We start from the raw sequence: 10,326 nt of genomic DNA, 5'->3' as shown, positions 1-10,326 counted from the left end.
GCAGCAGCTCATAGGTGGAGTAGGAAGATGAGGAGTGGGAACAGAGCTTGTGTTGTCTGTAAGCCTAGCAGCTACTGCATGCCCCTAAGGAGATATAGAAACCAGAATCTCTCTTGCATCCATATGAAGAGAAAAGCTTCATATGTATGCATGTTTTTATCAGGCAAACATCCATTTGATCTTACTTTATTTGACCAGAACTGATTCCTCAAGCTTGCAGACTCCTCGGCTGTCGGTTCCCTTTGTTATCAGAAAAATGCAGAAGAGCATCAACACCAACACAAATCCCAAACCATATCGATGCACTCGGAACCTCCAATGACAAGTAATCTTTGAACCTTTCCATGGAGATCAAGCATGCAACAGGGGAAGAACAGGAAGACAAAGGAAGCCCGACACAGTGAATCCATCGTGAGAGAACTCGTTAAACACGATCAAAGATTACACCACAAGCTAACACTAAAGAGAAAACACTGCAACAAACCACTTAGCGGCCAAAAAGAACAACCCAGATATCAGAGAAGGCCTGCAGGATGACAAGATGGAGGTGAGGGGAGTTGAGACAGAGATAGGATTGCAGCAAGTTCTCTAAGTCTTCGGCTTCGAAGATTTGCCTCTCCGTGATCATCTCCGCCATCGAGCTCCGGAAGTCGGTGTAAGGATCCCTCGATCGCTTCACCACCGCGACGCCGTTCTTGGCTGCGGGAGATCGGACGGAGACCAGGGGTTGAAGCCCCTTGCACACTCCCCAAGCTTCGTACTTCCTACCGCCGCCGCGGCGTCGTCGTGGAGGACGCTCGGGTTCTTTCTTCTTGTTGTTGTTGTTCTTCTTCTTCTTATTGGACGTCGGCCTCTGGTAGAAGTCGCAGGAGTCAGAGGAGAAGCTCCTCGATGAAAAGAACGCCTCGGCCTCCTCTTCCTTTCCTTCGCGCTCTTCGCTGCTGAAGAATCCGTCTACTTGATCGCTTTCAGTCGACGAGGAGCTGCTGAATCCGTAGCCGTTGGACAAAAGTCTCTTCTTTTTCTTCCTCTTGATCTCCTTCCTTTCTCCCATGGCCTTGTCGATGCAATGATAGTAGTAAGAACTCTTCCGTGGCAAGGAGGGAGAAGCAGTCTTCTCCTTCTTTCTTCCCTTGGAATCCTTCCACTTGTCACTCTTTGCCATCAAGGATGCAGATTGGTGGGATGGTTTACACCCGCTGCAATCCACTGACCGCGGCAGCGCAACAGCAACCGCTGTGTGCCGACGGTGATCGCCAGGCACAGCGAAAGAAAGCGAACGACGACCGAGGCCATGGTCGCGGTGTTCCACCTCGAAGACCGGCTCTACTCCAGCCGAGGCGGCGGAGGTGGAAGTGTTGCAGGAGGAGCGGAGGAACATGCGAGCCAGTCGCTGCTTCAGCCTCCTGCCCGTACTACCACCACCACCACTACAACTCCCGTTGATCTCCATGTCGGCTTCTCCTTCCTTCCGCTCTCGTGCATTCAAACGGAGAGAAGGCGGTGCAAGGCAGAGCAGAGCAGAGCAGGAGGAGTTCATTTATGAACCGCGACTCGGATGCGGTGGCGAATCCACCATAGATATCGGATCTATTCTTTGATAGGAATAGATACGGAATCTTACGCTGTTATTGTCCAATAATTATTATTGCTGGGAGAAGACGGCGCACGTGGATCCATTCATGGGCTCGGTCTCATGCAGGAAGAAGTAATAATATTTCTTAGATCGAAAAAAAAAAGATAAAAAGTTATTTTTATGATAATTTATCTTAAATTCTAACTTAAATGTAAGCAACAATTTGAGCTCTGCATAACTTCAGCAAGTATGACCATGGCAGATGGAACCTATAATTACAAAGTTTCAGATCCAATGCCTATACAGAAGTAGTAGCCTTTGTTCTTGGAAAACTCAATCAATACAGGTTTTAGATCCAATGCTTACACAAGAGTAACCTTGTTGTTCTTCAAAAAGAACAAAAAGGACAAACTCACTGATACAAACTATTAGACACACATTATCTATGTAAGCAGCTTTGGGCATTAACATGCTATGAACAAACAAAGTAGTTGGTGACCAATTTGAGTTCCCAAAGCCCAACCACTGCATTTTTCTCTTGGGATTACACTGTCCAAAGAACAAACAAGGCAAACTTTGAAATCCATGTGGAGGGAAGACAGCAGTGGGACGAAGGAGGTGGTGAACCTCGTCACCTCTCCTGTCCTCTTGGGCTCTCTTCCCCCATAGCACACGCTGTCGGCTTGCCAATGTCCACTTACTCTGAGGACTCAAAAAGGTGGAAGAAGAAAAGGAACACAAGAGGAAGGTTGACGACACCAATATTCTTTCCCCTGTCTCATTCGTTTACCAATTACTTCATTTCTGACTCCCACGAACGATTCTGATTAGAGAGATGAGGCTCATCTCCTCGAAGCCTTCAGCTACGCTGCAAACAGGACATCCAACAGCAAAAGAACAACCACGACATGGAACTTTCACCACATTTTAAGGGCCTTCCATGTGATGCTGCAACGATTACGTCTACTTACTGAATACAGTGAAGGCTTAGCAGTAGAGCTATAACTTCAAATGCTTATTGATTCAGTAGCCAAGCACCCAATTTTAAGAGAAATTGTTAGTAAACGAGAGAGTATAATTACGAACTAATTATATATTATCTCTTGTAATTAATTATCCTTAATATCTCAATTTTTATACTTTCAAAAATCATATTGGGGTTCATATACTTACGAAAGTAAACTATTTAATCTCGATTTTTCTCACGTCGATTCTGTTAACGAAAATACCATAAGTACTCGGTGATAAACCGAAGTAAGACAACGTCAACACATGCTCAATGATAAACCTTACGATATTTCTATTAACAAAGTCGACGACGACGTGAGAAGAAATGAGATTAAATGTTTTATTTTCATAAGTATAAAAATCTCAATATAATTTTTAAAATTATAATGATAAGAAGGTTTAATACAACTAATTAGTTCTACAATTACTCACATCTCATATGTAGATTCGAAGCTTGAAGCACGCGAACTGCCGAATGGGATTCATGTAGACACATCAAAGTTAGATAATAATAATAATATCCACAAAAGCATCCACAAACAAATAATATGGTTGGCACGTAAAAATTAAGGAAAATGACACCCAATTAATTGCACAAAAGCTTATCGAAACCGAGGGGAATATAATAAGATAATGATCTGCCACCAGCCCTCTTTGTCAACGTGCAATCATTGCGCCCAATCATACCATTAAATGATTCCTGGAAACATACTTCATAATTGCAGATAGAGATGTATTTATACGGCCCAAACCATTGAATCATACCCCTCTTATCCTTAAATTTATGTAAAATTGCAGATGGAGTGACATATAAATCTCCATGACTTTTTTTTTCTAATAATCTAGTGGTCAAAACCAATTCTCTTTTTCTTTTTTTTTTCTTTGATCAAATCTATATACCAATCATATTAATTAGTATACTGTTTCAGATGAATTAACACATCTGCATATAAGACAATACCAACCATGTCATTGTGTACCCTCAAAAGTGTTTGTTCATCAATCTATATGCCATGACAATACAAGTCACCATCAGCAGGAAGGAGGTGATCGCCATGCACGCCACTGGCAACCAAAGAGGAGCTGTAAACACCGAGAGGATAAGTTCAAATATTTTGTATAGTTTGGTGTAAATTTTCCTCAGAAAGAAAAATATATTATTAATCTTTTTTTTTCTCTCAGGAATTCTCCATGCCTTTGTGATTGCATGACAGTGGTTGCAATTAACAAGATTATCTTTGACATGGAGAGAAGTGATAAGATTTTTGCCTCATATTTATCTCCCCACCCCTCCCAAACAACAAAAACATTCTGCCATGTGGAAAGGATTGATTGAGAGAGAGAGAAAGTGCGTGTGTGTGCGTGCGTTCTCCCACAAGTCCACAGTTAAATAGAGGGAAAAAAGGCTGGATATTATGATGTCAGAGATCAGAGATAAGAGTAGGGGACAGTGTGCATGTATGTACCTTTGCGTTATCCTTCTAAATCCTTCAGTCTTCCACAGCATGCAGGTATTAATCCAGTGAAATAGGAGCAGATTTCTCAATTGGATCAGCACTGGATTTGGGGAGAGAAGGCAGAATGCTGGAGGGGAAGGCAATGATCCAGGACACAGACATGCCAGTGAAGATGCAGCTGCAAGCCATGTCCTGTGCTAGTGAAGCTCTCGACCTCTTTGATGTCCTTGACTGCAAGAGCATAGCTACCCACATCAAGAAGGTAATTTCCCCTCTCTCCTTTCCACATCAATTTTCCAATTCCTCCATGGTTGGACCTTCTGTCATCCCCTTCTTTTCTTGTGCGTGTTGATGTTCCAGGAATTTGATCTGAGGTATGGGCCTGGATGGCAATGTGTGGTGGGTTCCAACTTTGGGTGCTTCTTCACCCACACAAAGGGCACCTTCATCTACTTCTGCCTGGAGAGACTCAACTTTCTCATCTTCAAAGGAGCTGCTGCTTAGCCAACCCAACCACCTGCACAAAATAGCTGTTGGGCTTGTTATGATGGTAGCTCCCAAGAGCTGAAGATGAAAAGAGGTAATTCTGTGACGCACTGAAATGTGGCTGAATATGAGAACAGATATTGAACAATATAGTGATATACTTCATACTTAGGTTTCAGATCAAAGTTCTACTTTGCTTTCTCTGCATTATAATGTGAGGGAACGAAATGAGAAACTTTTTTCTTACCTTTTGAGAAAAGCCTATGTGTGCAGATATATCAGTGCTGGATCTGAACATCAAATGTCATGACCCTCTGATTCTGCTTGTCTTAGTTTATAACTTCAGAGACATTGGCAACAAGTTGCATCACTGGTGATCTTTATTTCAATAAGTTGTGGACTTGCAGCAGAATTTCCTGCAAAGAAATTATACAAACTATTATTTTTATTAGGTAATTCATGAATGTTTCTGAATTCCTTCTTTGGCATTAAAGGAAGCAACCATTTGCGAATCTATACAAGTTATGAGCTTACAGAACTGAAGTTTCATGCGGCAATGATCTTAAAAACAGATCATCAGCTGGTTAGGTGACCTCCATAAGCTTAGAAAGGTATCATTCCGCAAGATGAAGGTCATACCTAGATAGTTCAATGGAGACAACAGAAATCCAATAATTCACTGGAAGTCCATTGTTGGGTGACTCATTAGAGAATTCTGTACAGTCGGATGGAAGTCTTAACAGAAGAAACTGCTTCTAAGAGTAGTTCTTGTAATTGGTACCAGTTTCTCTGTTCTTGAGTAGCAGCTTATAGGCAACCAAATACTTCTTACAGCAAACTATTTTACCCCTGCCAACAGCAAACAGATATCATAGTATGATGTCAACTTCTTACATTAAAGACAAAAGTTTCTTGAAATGTTTAAGAAAAATGATAACTCATTATACAAGCAGAAACTTCTAATACCTTTTTTCTTCCCAATTTCAGGTTACATATATCAAAGATGAGGTCAATTTTAAAACTTTGGAACGAGAAGAGGAACTCAAAGTTATGATTTTTAAAACTTTGAACTAGGCTTCATTCCCAGGCATATCTACTTTTCACATATAGTTTACTTTTTCTTTTCACATATCCTAATTCAACTAACCAGTATCAGCGAAAATAGAATGGTAGAGGACAAACAATGCAATTAACAATTTGCATAGAGGGGATGGAGAATAATATGTGCTTTCTATATGAAAATGGTATATAGATCATTTGTCCCACGATGTTCAAAATACTGAGCAAGGAAAAACTGGTAAACAAAAGAATATGACAGATAAGAAAAAATGAGGAGGGAAAGAGAGGACCATGTTAGGAATAACCACATTATGGGGAGCAAAGAGTAGAATCTAAATAGGCACAAAAATGGAGGAACTCCTTGGTGCTGTTTGGAAGAAACAAAGATCTTATCCACGGACCAAACAGGATGGAGTGTATATTCGAGAAGAGAAAGGCCAAGGTCTACATGGGTATCTATTTATAGATTTGATGAATGTTTTGGCAACATCTGACACAGACTTAAAAGAAAAATTGTTTGTTAGTGTGACAACCTGTAGTGCCAAACCAAGTCAGTGATACAAGGCACAATTATTTTAAGAAGGAAGAAACACAGAATCTTAGTTTTGTGGTTTTTAACAAAGATCAGATACTTAACAAATGAATATATTATTCTGGCTAGTAGGATCAGACACTTAACAGTATTATATTAATTTTTGAACTTTCTTATGATTTTTTTGTTTAGTTTAAATAATGGTTTTATAATTTATCAAATTTTCACAAACTTTTTGACTATGCACTGTGTCATTGACAAGTTGGAGTCATCGACAACCACATGGAGTAAGTTTCATTTAACTTGAATTATTCTGAGTAACTTAACAATCTTGATTTCCATTTTATGTTATGATGATCCCCACTTGGAATCAGATAGAATTACTTGGATTTTAAGAGTTAAGACCATCTTTGAAAAACTTCATCCATATCACCATCTCATGAGTCAAAGATATTTCTACAAATTGGATTCCTGAAGTTAGGGCTATAATGATAGTTCTTAGGTATGAGTCCTCCAAGAAGCAAAATCCTTTTTGAGATGAATCCTTCAACAAGGACCTCATAGAGTTTTTAATTTCATGTACAAGTTAAAATTTGGATGAAATAGCGTGTTATATAAGCTTGTAATTTTTAATCCAATGAAAGAAATTTGATGAGGATACTTATTTTTAGAACAATAATGTTCAAATTGATAACTCCTCATGTTATATAATGTTTCATACCCCTTAATTATTGCAACACTTTTCTTAATAAAAATTGACCAATTTAAATAGATTGACAATAAAAAATAACAACATTCACCATGTCAATGAGATGAAAAGGATGTATGAAAAGTCCCAAGTAGAAAACACAACTCTTACGATATGTGTTCTTTTAGTGGATATACACCATAAACATGCATGGTCATAAATGCCTAAAAGCAAATGGGGGGTTTGTAATAATTGTTTCATGTTTGGATAACATGATCTCAACCCTAGCACAGACTCAGCTGCTGCAGCTCCACTCAAAAGGATCGACTAACGTCTAAACAGATCCAGGTACTTGAAGGTTCAGAAAGTTGTGTATACATATATACTTGCACAGATTGCGGAGACATATAGGTAATATGTATGTCATATTAAAAGAACTGTTCATGCCATGAAACAACCATAGACTGACCAAAACATTTAGTCATCTCTGTGTAGAACATGAGACACACAGTTATGACTCTGCATTAGATATCAGAAACTTAAAACTACATCTGATAGATTCAAGGTAAATACTTCATATATCAATACACAACCAAACTTAAAATAACCAGAATGGATGAAACCCAATTTGATTCAAAGCGCTTGAACTTGATTGAAGAGTTTGACTATTAGCCCTTTAATCAATAGCACTTTTTTCAGCATGTTTACTCTAAAATTAGGAAATGCCCAGATGTGAATGTCCATATGTTAGTATCACTAAGTGGTGTGAATAAACTATCAATGAATTTAGTTAGGCACAAAAAAAACAAAACTAAAATGCTTTAACAACTTGATCATTTGAACCTGATTCCAATGTTCTCACTTCTCAGTCCACAGACAACCTGAAGAAGCGCAGAGGAAGAAGAAAAATAAATCGCAAGAGAACCAAAGATCATATGAGAATATGGAGTGTTGGCTTATATGTTATGGTTTTAGATGACCCTTGGATGTGGTTCAGACATATCCACAGGTTGCATGATGGTAAACACATCATCTAATCTGATTTAATGCTGATAAATTCTTCCATCTCTAAAACACAGTATAAAATATGCACAAGAACTGCAATTTCCAAGAAATTTTATACTTATAAAACAGCTTTGTTTCAGCCATAGATTTAGGTAAACTTTATTCAGATAGCAACGGCACAGGATCCTACAAAATTGACCATGAGGTCCACAAGGTCATCCTAGTTATCCACCATCATGATAGGGACAATCCATGACTTATGCATGATGGGGATCGAACCTTGAGCTCCGGCAAGGGGAAAGAGATGCATGCACTCTCATCAAAGACAAGGGATAGTGTCACATAACAAAACTTTTTTTCCTTCCAGAAAATGATAGACATACGAGGATGTTAGGCAGCTTAATTGGTAAAAGCTTTGATAGTTGATAGCATGGTCCTGAAATCTAATTCTGTCTTCATGAATATCTTTTGTAAAAAATAAAAAACATGCATAGGTAAGATGATCGCATCATGTGCACATATAATTAGGTGTCATAGGACCTCGTAGGAGATCAAGACATCGTCATGCATATTGTCACTGATGGTCTGTGTAGCAGCCATTTACAACTAGGAACAAGAACACATATATAACTAGTCTTATGTCATCTCATGTTCTAACTATTGTTTTACAAGAAATCTCAGAAAGCAAGCATGTAATTCCATTCAATCAAACATGTCATGAACCGAAAGAACAAGAAGAGGAGCAAAACAAAATTAGATTACGTTTGGGAACACATTTGTTATTTTAATATGTAGTTGAAGAAAGGAATTCAAGTGAATTTACAATTATGGAATGCCTTGAGTGCTTGGTAAACAATAGATAAAAATTATATTTTAAATGTGCATTGATGTAAGTTTTGTTTGGTAAGATTGTATTTCAAACATCCATTGAATATTTTTGATAAATTTACCCTTCTAATATTTTTAATATTTATTCAAAAATAAATACATATTTTTATTTTAATTAATTAATTAAATGAATGTATGTATGTATGTAATCTTATAAAAAATTTTGTATGATGCAAATAAGTAAATAAATATAAAATAATCTTTAAAAATAAATAAATAAATAAAATTTCACCTTATAGAATATATAAATCATTTTGATAATCTTATAATTTTAGATAAAGTTATAAGGTAATTTCGAAAATTAAAAAAATATATTAATATCCTGTAAATACTAATTAAATATGATTTTAAAAAAATAATCAAATATCAATTAACTTTTGAAAATTGTTATGAAGCATCACCTAATTAAACCAATAAGTCTTTGCATTAATATCCTATGCGATGGCAAGGTATAACAAAAGCAAACCATTTCTGAAAATTCACGAAACCCGCGAGGAAAAAAGGCACCTTCCAAATCTAATTATTATGGAACGAATGAAATAGGAGCAGCAGCAGCAGCATCTGACCCTGGTGGCGAGTTTGAAATCCCATCCGGATGTAGTGGTCGGCCTCGTGGAGGTGCAGGACGGCAATGGAGAGACCGATGGCAAGGTTACCCAGGTCCGCGGTGAGGACGCCGGTGATGACGGTGACCCGGATTTGCCGCTTCCGGGACTTGGCAAGGTTGACCTTGTCGTGCCCGACGCTGAATTAAGGAGGCGAAGATCTCGAGCCTGGGGACCGCCGCGTGGCGGAGGCGGTAGAAAGGAGGAAATCATGTCGTCGTTCTGGCGATGACTCCTTGAGGGGGGAGAGTTTGTACCGGCGGGAGAGCTCCTCCTCGAGGACGCTCGACGACTCCATCCGCGGCCGATGCCGCCGCTAAGAGTGTCGTGTCAAGGGGTGAGCGAGCAACGGACGGAAGCCCGGATGAAATGAAATGAGCAGAAAATAGCCTTCGTTTTATTTTATTTTCTCTCAGTTCTTCTTTTAGCCGTCACTTATTTTTAATATTTTAATTTGCTCTAAAAAATGCTGGGGTAAAATTGCATATTACCCGTTGTTAGCTTTAACAAGTTATTTTGATTTAAAAAGATAACTAGCTCTCACCACATTCGAAAGTTACCTTAATATTTCTATAATTATAAAATAAAATATTTAAAATTATTTATCCTAACATCGTCAGTATATTAACCGAAATATAAAAATAAAGATAAAAATATAATTTTAACGTTTTTAGATAGTGATGATGAACGATATTAGTGGTGACGAACGACGTCGGTGGTGACGAACAATGGTATTATTTGGGATCACTTGTAGCTATTGTGGATGAGGAGATTAGTAGCGAGAGGTGAGGGTTGCTCGACAACGATGGGTACAACGACGTACTCAGTGTCGAATTCTAAGACCCATATTTTTCTACCACCATTGAATACATCCGTTGAGAGCTTACAATCGCTCACCTATCAGCCTTTCAAATCTTTCCTTCCCGATCGATGATAACCATGACGAATAGAATTTCTCCTCCGACGAGCCCCCCATCTCTCCTTTTTCACGACCATGCCAGAATTGACGCGACAGTTGGGGG

General features: G+C 38.6%; 2 protein-coding genes and 1 long non-coding RNA gene across 4 annotated transcripts; 1 reads left to right on the top strand and 2 right to left on the bottom strand.

Moving 5' to 3' along the window:
• Nucleotides 1-420: 420 nt before the first annotated feature.
• On the bottom strand, nucleotides 421-1,507 carry LOC108952152 (transcription repressor OFP7-like). Its single transcript, XM_018822202.2, has one exon. It carries the CDS (start codon nucleotides 1,451-1,453, stop codon nucleotides 488-490), a length of 966 nt encoding a protein of 321 aa, XP_018677747.2. The 5' UTR covers nucleotides 1,454-1,507; the 3' UTR covers nucleotides 421-487.
• A 1,923-nt stretch (nucleotides 1,508-3,430) lies between these two features.
• Nucleotides 3,431-9,661, bottom strand: LOC135631411 (uncharacterized). 2 transcript variants are annotated; one of them, XR_010494382.1, is made up of 5 exons: nucleotides 9,266-9,661; nucleotides 5,167-5,376; nucleotides 4,775-4,943; nucleotides 4,051-4,558; nucleotides 3,431-3,667 (listed from the first exon to the last, which is right to left on the bottom strand). It is a non-coding gene; the product is annotated as an uncharacterized LOC135631411 (long non-coding RNA). The 2 variants fall into 2 exon arrangements; XR_010494381.1 differs by having other exon boundaries at nucleotides 5,167-9,661.
• On the top strand, nucleotides 3,890-4,894 carry LOC135584478 (uncharacterized). The gene is made up of 3 exons (XM_065139069.1): nucleotides 3,890-4,042; nucleotides 4,122-4,303; nucleotides 4,402-4,894. The coding sequence occupies exons 1-3, from the start codon at nucleotides 4,000-4,002 to the stop codon at nucleotides 4,543-4,545; spliced, it is 369 nt and encodes a 122-aa protein (XP_064995141.1). The 5' UTR covers nucleotides 3,890-3,999; the 3' UTR covers nucleotides 4,546-4,894.
• Nucleotides 9,662-10,326: the final 665 nt, after the last annotated feature.

This window comes from Musa acuminata, chromosome BXJ3-2 (genome assembly GCF_036884655.1).
Source record: "Musa acuminata AAA Group cultivar baxijiao chromosome BXJ3-2, Cavendish_Baxijiao_AAA, whole genome shotgun sequence".
NCBI classification, from domain to species: Eukaryota; Viridiplantae; Streptophyta; class Magnoliopsida; order Zingiberales; family Musaceae; genus Musa; species Musa acuminata.
The sequence above is the reverse complement of the archived record's forward strand: the minus strand, read 5'-3'. Positions and strand labels throughout refer to the sequence as shown.

Bases quoted from the DNA above. Each gene is read 5' to 3' on its own strand.
- LOC108952152 (XM_018822202.2), bottom strand. From the start codon at position 1,453: ATGGAGATCAACGGGAGTTGTAGTGGTGGTGGTGGTAGTACGGGCAGG.
- LOC135584478 (XM_065139069.1), top strand. From the start codon at position 4,000: ATGATGTCAGAGATCAGAGATAAGAGTAGGGGACAGTGTGCAT. The intron at 4,043-4,121 runs GTATGTACCTTT...AAATAGGAGCAG, and splicing joins GAGTAGGGGACAGTGTGCAT to ATTTCTCAATTGGATCAGCA. The intron at 4,304-4,401 runs GTAATTTCCCCT...TTGATGTTCCAG, and splicing joins TAGCTACCCACATCAAGAAG to GAATTTGATCTGAGGTATGG.